At 39.9% G+C, this 20,847-nt stretch overlaps 1 protein-coding gene across 5 annotated transcripts in view; it reads left to right on the forward strand.

Annotated features, from left to right (window-relative positions):
* MACROD2 (MACRO domain containing 2) overlaps positions 1-20,847 on the forward strand; it is an 887,639-nt gene that overhangs the window by 822,813 nt on the left and 43,979 nt on the right. For all 5 annotated transcript variants that reach the window (XM_026844750.1, XM_026844753.1, XM_026844751.1 and 2 more), the window contains exons 11-12: positions 8,638-8,700; positions 12,118-12,186. In XM_026844750.1, coding sequence (XP_026700551.1) covers positions 8,638-8,700; positions 12,118-12,186 — 132 coding nt within the window. The remainder of the gene's footprint in view (positions 1-8,637; positions 8,701-12,117; positions 12,187-20,847) is intronic.

The raw sequence follows: 20,847 nt of genomic DNA on the forward strand, positions 1-20,847 counted from the left end.
TGAGATTAATGTATGACTTCCCCTTCCTGGTTTTCCTTTATATGCTGTAGATTTTGCAGCTTTGCTGCTCACTCCCTAGCTTCATAGAGAGGGATATAGTTGTACGCATGCACAAAAGTCAACAGTGCTTGGCTTGTGCTGCTTTCCTCTGAGGTGGGCTTAATCCTCCCTGGGGCTGGGGTGGGTGGGCGCATACAACAGCTGCTGTGTGTGTTACCATTGCTTGGCAAAGTATGTTCAAAGTATTGTTCCAAGCATCTTTTCTAAGGACCTTCTAATACTATTCAGGCCTGACGGTCTCAGTCTTTAAGGTGTGGATTAATATTAGCTAGATTTGACTTCTGATTAGTTTTCGAATGTTCCTTGGTTTATAGCAAACAGGTCTTGTATCATTTGAGAAATGAGAGCTACATTTCTTTTTTGCATCCCACAGGGCAGTAATATTCGTCAGTAGATTTCTGCTCCACTCATAGTGTACTAAAAATGAACATCTAGACACATAATTATACTTCAAAAACACACTCTCTTATTCAGCCTTAAAAGTGCTACTTCTTATTAAGATAGCTTAGAAGTTACTGTATTATTTTTGCCACCAAACCAAATCCTTAAATAAAATTTTAAATTAAGATAAAGTACTACAGAAGAAATACCCTGAGAAGCATGTGTATCAAACATGTCTGTGAAATTTTTCACCTTAATGCAGATTGGTTATATTTGAAGTGACGCTATTAACCCCTATCCGCTTTGGTTGATAGCTTCTTTTTTCACTTCTGTTTTGAAGTCCACCATCTGTCTTGACTGATTACAGCTCTTAGAATATCAGGTGATCACCTTCCACTTAGCCAGGGGAAAAACAGGACGTTATCTGTATTTTTATTTGTATTTGCTCTCCAAGCAAACCCTTCTTAGAAGATCCTTTTCATTGCTGAAGTGGCATCTACTGTTTCATTAAATTGCCGTGCAGTGGCTACACAAGACAGCTTTGAAAATGCAGCTCATTTTGTCCTCCGCAGGTGACATGCAGTCCTGTTGTGTTGACCGTTTACCCATTAGGGTTTCTTTTAGCAGCTGAATGTACATGTGTGTAAACCACACCAGGCAAACAGCTGCAGTTCCTGTTTTCACACTAGATGCTTCAGAGTAGATTTTCTTTCTCCTGAGATGAGCTAAGGTGCAAAATACTAAGTTACTAAAGTGACTAATGCAATGTTGTCAGAGGAGAATTATACACAGTGACAAACCAGCGTACCTGCAGGGGACTCATCTGTCAAGGAATTTTCTCATTTCTAACCATGATGTGAATAACAGTAAACCATCATGATTGTTCAGGTCCAGGCAGAAGACAGGGCTTAGTCCCTTAATTTTGAAATATTGATGAAAAATAGTGCATGTTTTGGTCCACGTTTTATGCTATTTTTAACAAGTGTGATCTCCTGTGTGGCTTCCCTTCCATTTCTTCACTTTGTTACATTGACACACCATGTGATTCTGTGACCTGTATGCCAAAAAAATGGAAATAAGCCTCATGTTTTGTTTTAGCTGTGGCTTGGGAAATAAGCTGTGCTGCAGTCCTTAACAGTGTGCAGTACCTTGTCTCTTAGGCATACCAGGAAAGTAAATTCATACAGTAAAAATAAAATTTGCAGTCATACTGTGCACCTTCATGTATGGGGTCCCTTTCATTCTCTTAGACAGGACTGCCTGTAGGGCGCCTCAATTCTGCTCTGAGATCTGCCTCAGCCTGCTCTTCAACATGCATCAGCTCACATGAGTGATTTCTGTCTGCTTTTGTATACTATGATAATAGTGATAATACTTGTGCAGCACAGCATGTGTACTTTTTGCATCAAAATGTCAATTACATCTTTATTCCCTGTACAGGCTTCATATGATGTCTAGGAAGCGATGTCCATATTCTAGTTATGTTGGACAGTACAAGCTTCCAGGAGATGTCTGCTTTCATCTGTTTCGAATAGACGCACTTGCAGATCAGCATCTTTGGCAATGAAATTTTAGGTGTCTCTTGCCAGGCACCTTTACTGCAAAATCTGAATCACACTGTGTGTCAGAAGAATTAGACCCAGTGAAAAAACGGTCCAGCATAAGATTCCCAGCAATCATGGAACCATTGAATGGTTTATGTTGGAAGGGACCTTAAAGATCATCTAGTTCCACCCCCCTGCCATGGGCAGGGACACCTTCCACCAGCCCAGGTTGCTCAAAGCCCCATCCAGCCTGGCCTTGAACCCTGCCAGGGAGGGGGCAGCCACAACTTCTCTGGGCAACCTGCTCTAGTGCCTCACCCACCCTCACAGTAGAGGTTTATTCCCAATATCTAATCTAAATCTACCCTCTTTCAGCTTAAAACCATTACCCTTCTTCCTATCCCTACCCTCCCTGATAAAGAGTCCCTCCCCAGCTTTCCTGTCGCCCCCATTCAGTACTGGGAGGCCGCTATAAGGTCTCCCCAGAGCCTTCTCTTCTCCAGGCTGAACACCCCCAACTCTCTCAGTCTGTCCTCACAGGGGAGGTGCTCCAGTCCTCCAGTATTTGTGGCTTCTTCTGGAGCCGCTCAAGCAGGTCCGGGCCCTTCTCATTTTGGGGCTCCAGAGCTGGACACAGCACTGCAGGGGGGTTCTCACGAGAATGAAGTAGAGGGGGAGAATCCCCTCCCTCGACCTGCTGCCCACACTGCTCTGGATGCAGCCCAGGACACGGTTGGCTCTCTGGGCTGTGAGCGCACATTCTGGCTCATAATGAGTTTTCCATCCAACGATACCCCCAAGTTCTTCTCTGGAGGGCTGCTCTCAATCCACTCCTCGCCCAGCCTGGATTTGTGATTGGGTTTGCCCTGCCCCATGTGCAGGACCTTGCCCTTGGCCTTGTTGAACTTCATGGGGTTTGCACAGACCCACCCCTCCAGCCTGTTAAGGTCCCTCTGGATGGCAATGTTATATGTGAAGTGGGTTGGGACAAATCTGAGTGCTTGTGACTTCCAAGCACCTTATTTGATGCTGTAGCTGTTATAGCCTGGTTCTTTCCTAGCCAGGAAAGGTATAATGCATTGCTTTCCTTGTGATCCACAGACGACTGAGGCAAGGGGAACATGCCTAGTGACCTCAGGGGGTTTTAGATTAGGCTTCTATATTTCTCAGGACGTTAAATAGGTAACATACAATAGCGTTATTTTTAACCTCTGAGATAATCCCCATGAGCTACAGTTTTCTCATTCTTTTCCCACACTCCTCGACAATCCCTGACAAAATGCTGCATGAAAATGAAAACCTGTTATTTATTATGCTGACAACTTCGCTAGGGTGGGTGCATTGACAGCAGCATATTCAGGTCTGCATCTGCAGTGAGGAAAATTGTTGAAGCATCAAAGAGGGAAGAAGTCTCATAACTCCATTAAACAATTACTGCAGATAACTCTTTACTAACCCTTCTTAAAATTTACCCCAAAGGGGTTATATACAAGTACTGATTAAAACTGACCTAAATAATAATTTAATTAAAAGAAATTAAAATGCAAACTGAAAATGTTCAGTAACCTCAGGCCACCACCCTAATGGTTCATTTTAATGCATTCTACAATAATGGCCTTTCTGTGTATGTGCTTCTTAGTTTATGTCAAATATAATTTTGAATCTGGAATAGTCTGAAAATGATTGCAGGCTCTATGATCTTGAGTGTATATATGGATATATGTGTGCTTTCTTCTCACATTTATGAGTTTCACTGAAGTCAGCATATCTACTCATGTGTGCAGAATGTAACAGCTGTAAGATCAAGGCCCGTATTTTTAATTTTCTCATTAATTAGTTTCCCTGTTATCCTAGAAGGACCTTCATATCATTAGCGTGATTACCGTGGCAATATTTTTGTGCTGTAAAAAAGATAATTCAGAACTGGAATCCTTTATCTGCCAGATCTTGGTTTGTATTTGCATTTGTCATTGAAGCGTGGCCCAGCTTGAAGAGACATTCTCAAGCCAGACCATGGGAGAAATGCACAGTCGCTGGCCACCCAGAGAACCAGAGGATGCACCCAGACTTGCATCGCAAGAGCCTTGCAGGGATGTAACAGGGTCAAACCTGGCACTCAAGGGATATGGTGTGTACACAGACATGCAAGAGTGGCAAACGAGATGTGAGCTGGAGGCACTGTCTCTCCATCTCTTTAATTTCTACTCCAGGAAGGAGGAGGTTGTTTGAAAAAACCTCACTCTGTTGACAAACAGATGATATATGTACAGCTTTCTCAGTAGTGAAAACAATTTTATATTAATAAAATCTGTGTTGGAGGGGTAGAAGTAGATTGGTTTGTACTGGTTATGCAGAATTTCTTCCTTTAACTAAAAATACGTTATCTGTAATTCTGTTTTCTTCTGGAAAATGGCTTTTTTTTTGCACTGATTTTTGAGGTGTCTTTTTGCACCGGTTTTTAAGACACTGACTTTAGCCTCAGCTCTAACTGCATCGCTGACTGCTTGTGAAGTAAGGTACTGCTGAAGAGGAGTAGGTGTATGAGTGGACCTGGCATTTATTCAGCTCTGAAATGGGAAGAGCCAAGAGGCCAGCGGGCTATTAATATTTTTGACTTGCCATGTTTGTTGCAAGAATAGTGAAGGATGTAAAAAGCCATGTGCTTCCAGGGTCTCACAGGGAAAATGGGAAGAATACTAAAACCTGCTCTGGTGCTGCTGCTGAGAGTTTGTCCTCTGGACTTTTCGGAGGGATCTTGTCCCAGCTCTCTCCCATCTGACTGCTGGCTTATTATTTATCATATCATGTGCTTCATTTTGGGGCTGCTGCTGCAGCTGGCATATTACTGTACATGCTAAATACCTCTCCTTAACGTAAAGTGGGCAGGCACTCACAGAGTATCCGGTTTTCTAGTTTAGTTAGAAGTGTCGCTTGCTCTGCCAGCTTGCTGAGTGTGCTGATTGATCACTGTTTAGCCTGTTTTCTACCAGATATAAATGAGGGTATGTATCATCTGGGGGGGAATTTTCTTGCTGATCTCAAAGAAAAAGGCCAAGAGAAGAGAGCAAGCACCTATCAGGCAGTAGTCAACTTGGCAAGAGAAAGTAAAATATATGGCCAGAAGTAGGTATTTTAGTGTCTGATGTGCTTATTTTGTTTGTACGGTGCTACTGCAATTCTCAAACTCCTGTTTTTTCAACTGACTGCCATGCCAGGGAAAAGAAACAGATGTTCCCATTTGTCATGTGATGTGGCTCAAAATAATTTACATTTACTGGCCTAAAATGACACGACATGTCGTTCACCACTTTTTCTATCTCCTTTGGAGTGAGTGACAGATTGTTGTTCAATTACTAGTATAATAGAAAAGCAGATACTGTGAGGACAGCTTTCACCTAAAGGAAATGCAATCGCCAGTTGCTGCAATAGTTGAAAGAGAAGGATGGCAGATACTGTAGAAGCCATCCAGTGGAAAAGACATTTTTATTATTAGTAATGTCATGGGAAGGACTCAGGGGAAATGCACGGGGTCTGGATTTTCTGCCTAGAGAAAAGGAGAGCCAGGGATGACTTAAAAATATGGTGCAAAACTAGCTTGCTACTCTTGTAAAATACATTTTCAGCTTTTTGCTTTGAGCATGTGCTGCTTAAATTCTTTCCATTTGCTCTGCGCCCAGCTCCAATGGAGAGCAGTAATTACAGAAATACTCTTCATCACTAGAAGACACTTGGCAAAAGGCTCATTAGAAGGGTTTTTAAAAAAAACTGAAAGAACTGTTTGTCAGACACTTTGGGATTAGTCGCTTCTCCACCCCATAGTTTTCTTTCTTATCGCTGTATTTATACTCTGCTTCTTCCCTTTCTCCTGAGAGAAAGGATTCTCCAGGCCAAGCAGAGCTTAACCCTTCCTTCTGCAAGTCATTTACTTGAGGATCACTTGTCCACTCTTAATTTTTTAGTGTTTTCTTTTCTCTATCAAAGTCACTTGGCAGGCACAACACATACTTTCAGTATGCTGATCGAGATTAATTTTCGTGCCACGATCCAGTCAGTCTGTTGGACTGGGTCAGAGTACAAGAGGTGAAGCTTTTGCTTAAAGTCTTTTACATTTTTCTTTCTAGAGGAACAAAATTAAGTGTTAGATGGAAAACATGTTGAGAATCCAATATATAGTGCTGTAATTATCATTCTATTATACCCGTTTTAAACAGTGAATCTCCAGTGAAATAATAGACTCAAGGTTGAGAAAGCGTACTGATGAATACGTGTTTCATCTGATAATCTGATGAACCAGATGATCATTTAAACTTTCTTTTGTAGTTTGTTTGCTCTGATCAAGGGACTTTAACAAGACATGTAGTCCCTTGGTGATAAACATGAATGAATCCTTGAAATAGCTGGTTTTAGCCAAATAACTCATGGTTATAATCATACATGTTATAATGGATGTAGAAACAATATCATCTGGAAAAGTAATTTTATGTTGTGGATGCCGTAAGGTAATTGCTGAAATTATTTTTGGTGATGTATCAGTAAATACCATTTATGCCTGACCTCCTTTTTCTGAATGTAAAGTCTTTCTACACAAAGCAAAACATGTTGCACTTGGTAATAATGAAATTCTTTATGCTTTGGCACCACTTGTTTCGCAGTGATGCAATATTCTCTTTGGATCTGACCTAATGGTAAAGATTTTTCAAGTGTCACTGCACGGTTTTGTTATAGGATTGTCTGAACATACTGTTCCTTTCTGCAGCTCCTGAGCTAGGTGACTTTATCCTTTGAAACACATCCTGGTGATGCAAAGGGATTTTTTTCCTTATTTATTAATTGCTTGCTGCAAAGCTTGTGAAGTCGCAAGCCCATGTTTTAAAAGAAAAGGGGAGGGAGAGATAAAAGTTTCTCTTCTAGTACAGCTAACTTTCTGGTTTGCATGTGGTCCTCCTATTGTGTGTGGACAGGCAGAACACTGATTTTGAAAATAATACTTTTTGATTTCAAGCGGAGGAAGGAAAAACCCAGCTGGTTTTACCAAGCCATTTTGGTCATCCATGTAATGCAATTTTTTACAGGTTAGAGCTCACTAATGTGCTAAGAAATCACTATAGCTAGTCATCCATTAAGGCTGGTTAAAATCCGTACAAAGAGTTTCCAAGCAGGCAGGAGGCCCGAGTCCCTGCTGATGGCCAGGAGCCGTTCCTTGCCCACCTCTCCCCTCTCAGGTGAGGTGTCAAACCCCTGCTCCATCTCCTCCTGAGAGCAGCTCTGTGCAGGGTCAGCCTGGAAATACTTCTCCGCTAGTCCCATCTGCTGGATGCCAGGATGTATTGCCTGCTGGAAAGTGGGAGAACGTCAAAACTCAGCCTTCTAAGTATTAGCTGAATGCAGCATACCACCAGATGTACGTTTGCTGCTGAAAACCAGCACTTTCTCTGTTTTTCTTCCATCCACCTAATTGCATTTTGGGCTACTGCTGTTCTCTTCAACAGACTCCTTGTGTTAAGTAAAAGTAAGGTGGTGGCACAAGGAACTTTAACCATGTTGCTTTAGAGAAGCTGTAATCAGAAAAACCCAGGAGCCAGAAAAGATCACAGCAAAAAAATATGTGTATCGTTATCAAGCCATTTACAGGCCTGGGAATGAATTTCCTTTCTCTCAGTGTATATGTTCAAGCAGGCAGTTTTTCAAATGCCTCATTAAGGCTGGTACTCAGCTGTTCTCACCGTCTATATCGCCATGCTGGAAAAGAGGGAGTGTATCACATCTGATCCAGCATGCTGCACTGCAGCCTCTAATATTATTACGAAGCTAAAAGAGCCTTCTCTATTGTTGAAAAGACAGACTTCCCGATATATTTCTAATTGGGCCAAGTACAGGTTAAGAGAGCTTGATCTTATGTCCACAGACATTCCCCAGGGTATTACTTTTCTCGGTGGCAATTCGCTGTTGCTACCTGCCTTCCAAAAGGGAGCTGGAGGGAAGAAAATGGATAATGAATGTGAATGCAAAGTAGTGGAGAAAATTTGGAGTGAACGTGAATGTAAAAGGGGGAAAAATACATTCAGTCCTAGCAATATTACTTTGGTTTATTTTGCTCTTTTCTTTGCAATCATTCGTGATGGGGTTTTTTTATACTTTATGCTAAGTGTTGGTGTGCCTTTCGCTTTAAAATGAAACTTGGGTGACTCTTCCTCTCCTGTTCTTACCTTTCATAGGCGTTAAAGTAGGTTCTGCAAGTCAGAAACACAGCCACCTCAAGGATCTTGTGGGAATGTTACTGGAGGAAAATAAACCTAGAAAAAAAATATTTATAAAATACATGGACTAAGATCAAGCAACGATTTCATCTATTGCAGACAGTGTTTAGGGAAACGTGCCTTTATTTGGTACACAGTTATTTCCAGTGTGCCTATTGAGATAAAATCTTTAACCTCCCTTCCTCAACTTGAGATGTGAAAATGTGACTGTTTTAAATGTAACTGGTTGTGTTTGCAGGTTTTTTCATTTACCTTTATTTCTCTCCCCTTTCATCACAGCACCTTGCTGTAAATTAGCAGTTTGCACTGAATTGGTTCCAATTAATATTGCTCTTGTTGTTACCAATAAAAAAAAAGATCTATCGTAAAGAATTTTTATGTGTTTTCCTTGATAGGTGGTAACAGCACAGAGGAGAAGCAAAACGCTGAAGAAACCGAGGCCCAGAGCCAAGAAACAGGTTTGTGCCGAGTTTCTTAAAGGACTTTGTGAGGTTTTGTCCACCTCGGTGAAAAGTAACCTTAGTCAATGCCATTGACAGAGGGTGTTTGTACATTTTCACCAGATTAGCTCTTGAGCCATTCTCCCATTAAAGACTGCAACCCCATTCATTATGAATGAATGTATTGTAGTGGAAGAATGCAGACTTCCCTCTTTAGTTTACCAGCTCTACATTATCCCTTTAAGGTGGACTACCTCTAGCTAATCTTCTAACTAGAAAAAAAAAAAAAAATTCCCTTTGCCTACAACAGAGTAGCCCTCTGCACAGAATAGAAAGGGGGGAAAAGGAAATTTTGAGAAGAAGGAAACAGACTTCCTTTGATGAAAACTGTACTTCTGAAGATTTTAAAGGCTATTTTCAAGTTTTAATAAATTGTCTACACAAGTCTCGGGGTTATGAAGATTTAAATCCTCACAGAAAGATATTGCATATACTGCACATGAATGTCAGAGTTCACAAGCAATGGGTTTTGCAGATGGCATGCTTATAAATTATAGTCAGTTCAATATTTTAAAATACGTCACTCTGTTCACAACAGATTTTCTATTATTTTTTTCTGTTTATGGTTGTATTTTTCATCCTACCCAACTCTCTTCAACACAAAAGACAACTGCAATTAATCCGTTATCAAAGGAGCTGAAGTGACAATCAAAATGTCTGTAAATCCCCTTATTTCTTAAGGATTTCTTTTAGTGTAGTATTACATGTAGCACAATGCGCTTTTTTTGTCTGGTTGGAGATTTTTTTCTCATTGTAGTGCAGGATGCTGCCTACACATACTTAATTCAGAGAGCATGAAACAGTTTTCTTCAGATTTTTTTTGTTTTAGTTAGAGTGTAAGATTGCTTTCAGTATGTGGAAGATTGAGCTGAAGAAGGCCAGCCAGTAAATGCAGCAAAAATATTTAAAAGACCTAGATTCTTGAGTTATCTGGTTTGCTTTCTGCATTGTGGATGTTTGCAGGTGAGGAATTCATTTGATGAGGGTCCTTCTTTTTGTCCTATGCATTGGGCACTGTGATGTGGAAGTGCAGCATTTCTCTCTGTGCTCCACAGGTCAGTTTTTGGCAACTAGATGTTAACAGCTGATGCTGTTCCCAAGTACTTGAAGTCCTTCTGTGTTCCACGTCCTCTTTATCACCTCTTCTTTATGTCCTTGCCTGGGGCAAGCAGTGGGAGGTGAAGCCGTAGGCACACAGTATTACAGAATAAAAAAGATTAGACCTAAGCAAGCTTCGGATCTAGGTGCTTTATCCTACCCAAGATAACTATGCAGTGATATTTTTTAAGTGCTGGAGGACAACCAGGTTTTCTTTCCTGGATTTTTCACCTTTATGCTTATTTTAAACAGGCAAAGGTGACCAGGGAGAAGGGAGGCATGAGTTACTCTATGTGAATCTAGACTCTGTTTTGAATCTCTGACTAGGCAGGGGGATATCTTTGCCCAAGCAATACTGAGCTTTTAACCGTACCAGATACTGCTTCACTGCTAGCTCCCCTAAGAGCTAGTACTGCTAGGAGCTCCTAGCTCCAGCTACGGAGGTGCCCAGTTATACTAGTGTCTACAGATGCCAAGTACAGCTCATTGTGCTTGTCAGCTATATTCACTCTGATGGGGTGTGTATTTCCCTGGTATTTAGATTTGCAAAACAGTTCGATTGAATGAGAGACATTTCATTTTTCCCAGGAGAATTAAGGAATATCTACTTCTCTGAATTATTACTTTGCTACTGGAGGTGTCTTAAATGCATTGTGTTTCTCCCAAACCCATCATTATGGCTTGTTGCGTTACGAGCTGTCAGAGCTGGTTTATCAGTCATGATGTACATTCTTTTGCTATCTCGTGTTTGTAGTCATGTTTTGTTACTCTCATGAAGAGCGTCAGAGAAAAGATCCAGACAATTTAGGTCCCAGATCGAGAAAATGTCATACTTTAGGAACATGTTTTATGTACACGCCTAAAGATAGCGTTGTGCCTACGCATAGTCAATGAATCACCTCCTCGGCCACAGGCACACAGTGTTACAGGAAAAAATGATTTGGCTTAACGTTTATCCCCACTGGTTCACATAGTGACAAGAACAGAGAGGTGTACAATTACCTCGAGTCAGTTACATTCAGCTAATGAGTTGCTGCTGCTTTCCACTCTACTCATTGTGGAGACAAAACATCATCAGGAACTTTGAGACTGCTGCTTCTGAGCCTTTTCTTGGCAGTAGGAAATTACCTGATTTTCTAAGATACGTGGTTGTATGCCTAAAACATTTCTAACCGCTATGAATGACCACTGTAAGGAGCAATCCCATCAGATGTTAAAGTTCTTATTTGTATTTATTAAACCAAAAGGCATAACCTTCATCCAACTGTGACAAATCAGAAATTATGTGAAAGAAAATGTAGGAGAAAAAATAGACGCAGTATTCTTACCCAGTCCATTACATGAAGATTTATATACTCTTATTATACAGTAATGAAAAAGCCAGTTTATAGTGTACAAAGACTGGCCTGAAATTTTTTTGCTATTACCGTGTGGGTTTTTTTAAAGTCTGGCCTCCAGTCTATCATCAGTGAACTTCACAGTTAACACGTGGAAAAACAAAATGGCAGGTGGTTCAGAGCTCTTGTTTCAAGCTAGTTAAAAATACTTGATGACTATATTAGGAAAATAATTTTGTCAGAATCATCAGAGGCAAGTCTTTTGAAAGAAATGAAAGGCTAGAAATGAAAACAAAGGCTTATAAAGGTTTTAGAACTATAAAAATTGCCAAGAAAAAGCAACAGTGGAAGTTAAAAAGTTCTATTAAATACAGATAATAGTTTTATCTGCGGTAGTTTTATTGCATGCTCTACCATTAAGAAACTCCAAGCCACAGTTTTTCAGGAACTTGCTAAATTTCAGGCCCGATTCATGAAAGCTTCTATTTTCAGGAAAGCATTTGGATGGAATCGTTCTGATTCCAATGTGATGCATGGACATGATTAAAGTGAAGAATGGCATAATTGTTTTTTCTCAAAATAGATGGATTAATTGAAAAAAGGAATATCAAAGCAAAGAGAAACACGAGCCTACCCATGAAGCTGATAGCTGTTCCTCTCTCTGTCTTATGAGAAATTGGAATATAGACTTGATCTGGTCGTATCGTAATGTAAGTTTACCCCTGGCTTCAGGAGGGCAATCAGACTGGTGAATGCAATGCAATCAATTTCAGCAGCAATGACTGGTGAATGCAATGTGAATGGATGGATGTAAGCCAATTAAATCAAATTCAGGTCTAGTATCTTACCTCAATAAGGCGTAAGGCTTTTTTTCGGTAAAGTGGTTCATCAGTTTGCTATCTAATGAATAACTTCTCTTTATTTTCCTTGGTTCTTACAGATGAGACGAAACCTTCAGCTGTAGACAGCCTATCATCATCAGAAGAAACAGAGCTGAGTGAAGATAAAGGTACAGGTTGTAAATTGTGTTTCAAAATATCCAGTCCCAGGAGGACATTTCATAAAGCCTTATTTTCCTTTGTCTGGAAATTGCCAAAATCACAGTTAAACAATTCAGAAATAGGTAAATCCTTGGATTTTTCATTTACAAAAGTCTTTGTAATGAAGTACTTGACACCAGCTGTTGTGCTGGTTGGAGAGATGCTGTGAATTCCTAAGTCCCCTTGTTATAGAGGTAATACTAAAATATCATATATGACATATCAGAAATAAGCCCAAAGCTTGGGCTCTCGCTGGGGCAACTCACAGGGGTAAAGTTAAGCATGCACATCTATCTTGGCAATATTAGCTCCCTATTCAGCGCTCTCGTGATGGAAAAAGAAAAACACAATAGCTATAAACACATCAAGAGGAGACGGGAGGAGATGAAGTCATAATTGAGAGGGAGAAAGTAATGTTTATCTTGTGCAGACTGTGCTGGGCACTCAGATCATTTAGTTTGTGATAAATATTTAAAAGTGTCACGGGGCCAAATGACAGGGAGTTTAGGAAACAAGAAAGAGAGATGATCTAATTTAAATGTTTCAAGCTGAGATTCTTCCTGTGGAGCTGTTGGTTTACAGATAGGAACAGTGCATAGACATACTGGTTTTGATACTCTTATAATATCACACTATTAATTGCTTTTGCCAGTCTACAGTTTTTGGCATTCTTGTGGGGCTACATCAGGAAAAAGCCTGAGTGATTTATAAAATGTTAGCTACTGGTAATTCAAAACAGGAGTTATGCTATCTATAATAAATACAGTCCATCAGTACAGCCTTCAAGAAAGACTAATAGAAAATTTTAATGCATTTTACTGAGATAACATAATTATTAACGTCCATTAACTTATTTATTTTAGAAGATTTAATGTTTAATTCAGCATCACTGCTTGACTCTCTTCTCATTTTTCTAGATAAGTGTGACAGGGTGTGAGATCTTGCCCTTTTGTTCCAAAGATACATGCTAGAGAGCCCACATACTTACCTGATTATGAGTTCAAAGCCTTCTGCAGGTTGATTTAAGTGCTCTCTTAACTGATTGATTGATTGATTGATTGATCCTGCAGGGGGGAAAAAAAGCCAAAAAAACACAAACCCTTGCTGGAGCACTGGCTTTTGCTTTTGATATCTTCACAGATGAAAGTCATGGCAAGGCTAGTGGAAGGCAGAAATAGTCATGGATTCAGCCTCAGTATAGTTGATGATTGCCTGCCATTCTTTTCTCTTTTTTTGCTGACATTTGAGCTGTTTATGTATCCTGTGTCTATAAGATCCCCCATCAGATGCGTTTTTTATGTTTTGTAATGTGAGGGTCACGGTGAGGCTTTGGGTTTGAATTTTTTGGGGGGGCTGTCTGTGGACTTACAGAAGATTCCAACATTTTAGTGTTTCTTTGAGTGCTTGTTCCTGACTATATAACCAGCGTCTTCTGATATGCTTTTCAGTGGCTATCTCAATGTGTAACCACTCGAGTTTTTGATGCATTGTATTAGTTCTCTCTTCTCAGGAAAAGCAGCCATCTTGGTACTGTAGGTCTTGCTTTTCCTACAATGTGCTAAGAGTATAGTGTTTTCCCCTCTTATCTTGAGAGGTTAACAGAAGAGATGGTGCCCTGAGAAATCCAAAGGGCAGTTTCTCTTTGATGTACTATCTTTCCTCAAAAGTAAGATGGAAAGCATCTGGTAGGCAAAAAGGAATGAGACCGAATCTCCTCCATATATTTTGATTGTAAACTCGTACAAGTAGAAAAAAGGAATGGTGGGGAAAAGAACATGTTTGAGGGTTTGACTGCTAGCTTTTTAAATATGACCAAGAATTATGAATGATGAGGCCGCCGCGCCCACCAGGCTGTGGTTTTAATCCTTATTTCCATTAGCAGATTTTCAACTTTTCAGATTCTAGATTTTGAGTTGTTTTAAAATGAATACTAGTGGTACAAAAAACTAGCTACCGCTTGGGAAATGGCACTTTTACAAAATCCTGGCATTTCTGAAAACACCTGCTGCTCCTGAAATAAATTTCAGCCTTCAATTTGTTTGCCCACTGAGTTAACACAGCTAAAACCTGCCAGGTTCTGGAACATACTCATTTCTGTAGTTTATCTTCAACTAAATGAACTGGATGCAAAGCATTTAAAGAAATGATGTTTTTCTAGTCCTTCCACTTAATTACTGTGAAAGGAGATTTGTGGCAAATAAGTCTAGGCTACATATTTCCAAAATGCATAGTTTAAATCACTCGGAATAGGAGGTTTCCAAGCCTTCTATGGAAGTATAGCAGTCTTTCAAATGTCAGTTTGGGTGAGTGTACCAAAACAAGTATTTTGACTCCAAGTAGATTCAACTAGTGATTTTTGGGATTAGAATGTAGCAAACACATTGAAATAGTTATTTATCACTCAAAAAATGTGGTGATATTCAAAATAGAGCACATGCATCTCTGCTACCGTGAAGTTCTAGTATTTTTATCTTACCTGAGTCATCTTTATCAGTATTTTTTAAGGAAAAGGGGAAGGATGGTAACATGAAATTGGATGTTTCATGATAAGTGCATGGAACGTTTAAAGAACTATGTTTTGAGGGGCTCCAATTAAAATTAAAACCTAAAGTGAGATTACAAATCTCATAGTAATGTGAAAGTATATCTTTTCTGTTATTCACAGTAGAAGAGACACTGTCCAGACAAAAAGGTCCATGGGCCCAGTTTACATGTCACCATTGAACAGACTGAATTTTTTGACTGCTCTGTCTGTCCTCAGGAAAAAAAACAAACAAACAAACAAACAAAAAAAAAAACAACCAGAAGAGTCCTATTCCAAGCATATCAAGATGCTTGATGTTATGCTGTGGAGGTATTGTCTTATTTCAGTCTGAGCTAAGTTTCTATTTCCACTGTCTGGAAATGCCGCAAAGAAATGTTGCGATTTTACCCTTGAAAACTTGCATGCATAACTATTAGCTCTTGGGGGAGAGCTGACATCTCTAGGCAGCACCTTCGTAGCGCTTCATTACTGTGCATATGGAAGTAGATCCTTTATATACAGCGTATTTCAAGTTAGAGATGCTTCTCTTTATGAAGTGTAAGGGCAGAACAAAGTGATTAAAGTCATTAATGTTTATGCAGCAGATAAAACACGTATCAGACAGGCTGCACTCAGTCTAGTGTGCCTGTCCATACAAGATTGTGCTGGGACTACAAACTAATTTTAAATGGACCGTATTGTATATAGCTGTGAATTGGTTTGAACCTGTTTTTTTTTTTTTTTTTTTTTAAATGTGTGCGTACGCATGAATGTGTGTGAGAGAGAGTGTTCTGCATCTTCATCTCGGTTACCTGCCCTACCAATTACTATTTAACCTGATTTATTGATAGGGCTTTCTGGAAGAAAAATGAAAAAAAAGGGCTGGATTTAGTACAGGTGATGAATGAACTCCCCATTATGCAATCATGGCAAAGTTTCTGTGCACAATACGCTGATTTTAATTCATTAGCACTTAATAAGAACTGAATTTTCATTTGAAGGTCAACTAAATTACATCATATGCTAATTAATTTTAAAAATAAAGTAGCGATTAATGATTTCCAGGTGTTCACCAAAGTCTGTGCTCCGGTGGGAGTGCCATTTAAAGCAAGACTATTTTTCTACATTCTCTGAAATGGAGTCAGATTCAGTCAGCTGGGGGGCTGATGTTGTCAAAAGCAGAATTAGGTATATGCCTTGGCTAGGGTCTAGCCCTAAAAACTCACTTTGTGCAACCCAGAAGCCTTTAAGTATCCTGCCTGTAAAGCATAATGGATATAAAATTCCTGTTTGGCCAGCTGTAGTTCTCACCATGGAAAAATCTGATGTCCTAAAGACATAAATGATTGAGAAGAGATAAACTGAAAGATAGAGCATTTCAAATGCAGGGGAACTGTGCAAATCAACATAAATTAAACATTGATAAGTGGGTGAAAAAGATAGACTGAAAGGCCAATATGTTCAAAAAGAGGTGTTTAAAATCAGCTCTTAAGTATATATTAAGACATCTAAATGAATGACCTGGTTTTCAGAAGTGCTGAGCACTCAGCAGCTACCAATGAAATGTTTTTACTTCACCCTTGGGCTATGATTAGACCTGGAAAATTTCAGCCTGAAAAATTTCAATTATAGGTAACTGAAAAAGAACCTTTTTAATGGAAGAGTTTCAACACCCCCAGCCGTAGCTGTGGCTCTTCATGCCAGCTACAGTGATAACATTTTTCTCTCCCTTGGTTAGAAGGGTTTTTATGAAAGCAAATTGGCTAACACAAGATAAATGGTGTGGTTTGGGTTTTTTCTAAACCACGTACATAACCATCGCCATCTAACCAAGCACCTATTCTCCTAACACCTTGCGTAATGTTCGCTTTGACTGTACATAATGCAGGTTATTCGCTTTTCCTTTTAATCTGACCTCTCTGTAGCATTGTGCATCCAGACAGGGTCCAGCCCATGAACGACTCCAGAGATGTTTCTACTCTACGCTTCCCCAGTACAGGCAGCCTCAACAGCCAACACTAATCTGCTTAGCTGCTTTATTTTGATCCTACTTATTTTTAAAGATTAGCTGACCTGGAGCCATCCAGCTGTGCTCCTGTCAGTCTGATGAGAGCACCTTCTTCCATTTGTCCCCCTCAACCTTATCTTCAGCAGCATGGCATCTTATCCTGGGAAGAGTCTAACTGAAGCAGCCAGATATTTCCCAGCTTTTTCCTTTCCCAGTGCCCTATTCAACAGGCCCTGCCCCTGATGGCAGCAGCAGGATGCCCATGGTTATTGTACCAGCTGTGCCGAAATTTTTCTTGTGGACATAAGGTGAGGATGGTGGAGATGCCAGCCTCTCAGCTCAAAGCACAGTCAGGTGGGAGCATTACTTGGTGGACCCCACCTGTGGAGATGAACTGCCTGGTCTATTGCAAAAATATCTTTACAGGTTGTTGCACCTAAAAAGGTCTGTTTTACCAAGCCCTATAAACTTGGGCTCCAATAAATCTAATCTGTCATAAAGACAGATTAAAATGAAATCTTGGTGGATATAAAAATAACATTTTAAAGTCAAAGCTCAAGAATATCTCCCTAACTTCTCATAAATCACCTTTTTATAGTACTTCATTTTAACACATTTTCCTCGGTTTATGAGGCAAAAGAATACCCTAATCATGTGGCAGCCTCCATGCACACCATTACCTGTAATTTTAGACGCCTGCCTGATTTCTTTCACTCTGGAAATATTCCAGTCATTTTTCACAGTATCATGCTTAAAAAATAAAATGCACTGAACCTGTTTCTTTCATAATGACCAGCTTTTTCCCTCTTTAATCTTCTTACAGCTCCCTAAAACATGGTGATTTATCTATGCTGTGTGCAGGACCCAGGTGTGTTGCACATTAGAAACGACTCAGTAAATAAACCGTACAGAGAGTAGCTGGGGAAGTGAATTTTAAAGATCATTAAAACCACTTAACATTCAGATTTTACCATTTCTCCTCTTCCTTAGCATTTGCAAAATTTTGTTTGAGTAGCGTTGCTTTATACAGTCAAAAAAAAAAAAAAAGAAGTATGAATGGCCTGGAAAAGCATGGGGGTTTATGCAGCTTTTAGACAAAATAGTGTCTGATTATTAGCCGGAAGGGTAGGGTTGATTATTGCAAGCTACACAGTTTTCTTGGAGCTGGATTCAACATACCGTTGATATATCGGAACAGTGGATATACTTGGGGAGTACTCCAATCAGCTTACTCAAAGTCCAGCTATTTTCTTCACAGGTTGTTAAAGGTTGGGGAGGATTCCCAGGTGCATTCGACCATGCAGCCCCACAAAGCAGTTGTTTCAATACAACAGAGAGGTGCAGGGCCACGTGCTCCAGACATGAATACTGCCTTTGCGGCCACCAAGTAGAAGCAGGTTTGGAGGAACTAAAGGATGCTCAGAGTTCAGTGAGCACTTAGATGCTTGATGTGCAGTAGATCAAAGTGGCTTATCTTTAGTTCATTTATGTCATTAAATGTCATGTTTGGTTCATTCATGTGTGATCAACGATGACATTAGGAACTGTACTCCAGTGTAGTATCAAAAACACTGATTATTTTCAGTCCTGCCCGGAGGAATGTTAACTCTTATATTCCCAATTTGTGGTTACTCAAGGTAAATAGTGTCCAGCACATCTCATCAAAAAACTAAGTACACTGTGCTGTGAAATAATATCCTGGTTTGGATTCTCCAGTACGACTTAACAGATAAGTAGCTGTGTTAGGGGAAGACTAACACTGCTTTATGTTGTTTATAAAAGTTCCCTAGCCAATTAGAGATGAATGAAGGCTTTAAGGGTGACTAGAGCTTTTGTGACCATGTAATCGTTATAGGACTATGATACTGGCTTATGCCCAGTTGCATAAGGCTCTGAAGAGCTAAGCAAGCACAGAGGACCAGCTGAGCCCAAGGAATACCACTACCCTACTGAAAACTTGCACACAGAAAGTAGTATATCATCAGCATTTGTGGGATTCCCATCGCTGCTTGCCAGCTGAATTGGAGGTGGCACTGCTGCCTTGTATCCAATCTGGGAACGGCTTTTATTGACTGGTGCATTTGGTCTTATGCTTTTACTCTTGCTTGGCTCAGATTTTCTGCATAAATCTGGATTTATTCCTTTGCTTTATTTTATTCTTGCTAATCCGAAAAGTAAATCTGTCTTTGGACCTTTTGGCTTGAATATTTAATCTAATATTTGCATTTAAAAAGAAGAAATCTTTGACATGGTCCTGACCTTAAGGATTTTGAAACTCAGAATCTATGTACTTATGCAAAGACTTATTTCTACTGCTGAAATAAGAGCAGCGGACTCTTACAGCTAGGCAGCAACTTCTGCCGATGTTCTGCTCTTTTCAGAAACATGCTTTACAAAAAATAATTTGTACAAAATTATCGCTACATATTGCCCAGGAAATTTTGGAATTCTGGGCAATTAAATTGTGTTTTTGAACGCTGGAACGATTAGAAAACTGTTTATGATAACAATGAAAGTTTTAAGACAAAATTACAATCCTCTAAGAAGAAATTGTGCAGAGCCAGCTATGGGACTGTGTGAAGATGTGCCAGATAGCACAGAGGTGGTCTCTGGCTGTGGTGCCTAATGCTGATACCCAGCGCAGCTGTGGGGTCAGACTGCCAGCTGTGCCAAAGGCTGGGAGCAGCGACAGCTCTCCATGCCATGTGATAACCATAGTTTGCCATAAACTCCACGATGCTGCACCACAAACAGAAGCCTAATGGGGCACATACATCAGCCAAACACGAGGCTCCTTAAACTCCATTTGTTATTATTGACCAAAGCGCGTAATTGTTCCTCTGATGCTGGGGATTGATTTTTGCATGAAATTGGAGTCATTCCTCATTCTAGGAGGAAAAGTGGCACCTGTGAACTGAGATTAAAGGCACAGATCTGGGAGTATGAAGTACTGTGCAATAGGTGTAGGATAAGATAGCTCTAAAGGCCAGATAGGACAGAGCCACGTGCATCTCTGCCACCTGTAGCAGGTAATATCACCCTTTATCATTCCTTTTGGCTATTTGAAGGGCTACTTAAGGCAGAGGACTTGCAATTCCAGCTTTTCAGTACAGTTCCTTTTACAAACATGCAACTAAATCATACAGAAAAAGATAATATTAACTTAGGGTATGGGGCTACAGATGGTACAAATCTTGGCTTGTTTGATATCCTGAAAACTTTGTCAAAACCCTCAGCAAAGCCAGAATTTAACTCAATGAGTTTAAAGTTCACCTCAAAAATTCCATACAGATTTTTAGTGCCATTCCCATTTATACCAAGAGGTCCTTCTACTCTCTTTTTGATTAAACTTGGAATTTGATGAAATTTTAATTTATTTTTGCTCTGATTCGGGCTGATAGGGTAATCCCTTGTAACTCATAGCACAATGTGGCATCCTGGTATGAAAGGCCAGCGCAGTGGTCCAGCTGATAGCACTGAGTAGCGTTTTAAGTCCACAGTAGGGTGAAAAAAGTGCAGCAAGGGCAAATTTTAACAAATTGTACATCAGCGAGATATTCTGCTTTCAAACTTGGATTTATAAACTTATTGTCATGCCACGAAAGAAGTAAGAAGCTGTGCAGGTAATTAAATATTTGCCTTGGGGGATTATTTGCAGTTAATTAAAGCCACACACTTTCAGTACATACCTTTTCTACAGATTATTAAATTTGGATCGGATGTTAACAACCCAGCTTTCTCACTTATCCATCAGAGATTGTTCTGGGCAGGTTTCAAGAACAGATTTTTACAGGGGCATCCTTTGGTATGTTGTAAGATTTGCTCTGCTATATTGGAGAAAGAGACCTTCCAGAAGTAGAGCCGTAACAAGACTGTCATAGCGTAATTTATTATCATGCACCATAGATCTTTTGGCACTGTTACTTAAGTTTCTCATCTAGCAGCATTTTAGAAAGTGTTCCACTCTGGAATACAAATAGTGATTATCTGTTACCGTTGTTATGACCTCAAGTGTACTTACCTCTGTAGTTTGCAGAAATGTCCAGTTAGATCAGCGGTGTTTTTTAACAAGGCTCAAAGAGAGCTCTTTATCCAGTA

This window comes from Athene cunicularia (assembly GCF_003259725.1).
Source record: "Athene cunicularia isolate RWA chromosome 3 unlocalized genomic scaffold, athCun1 chr3_part1, whole genome shotgun sequence".
NCBI lineage: Eukaryota > Metazoa > Chordata > Aves > Strigiformes > Strigidae > Athene > Athene cunicularia.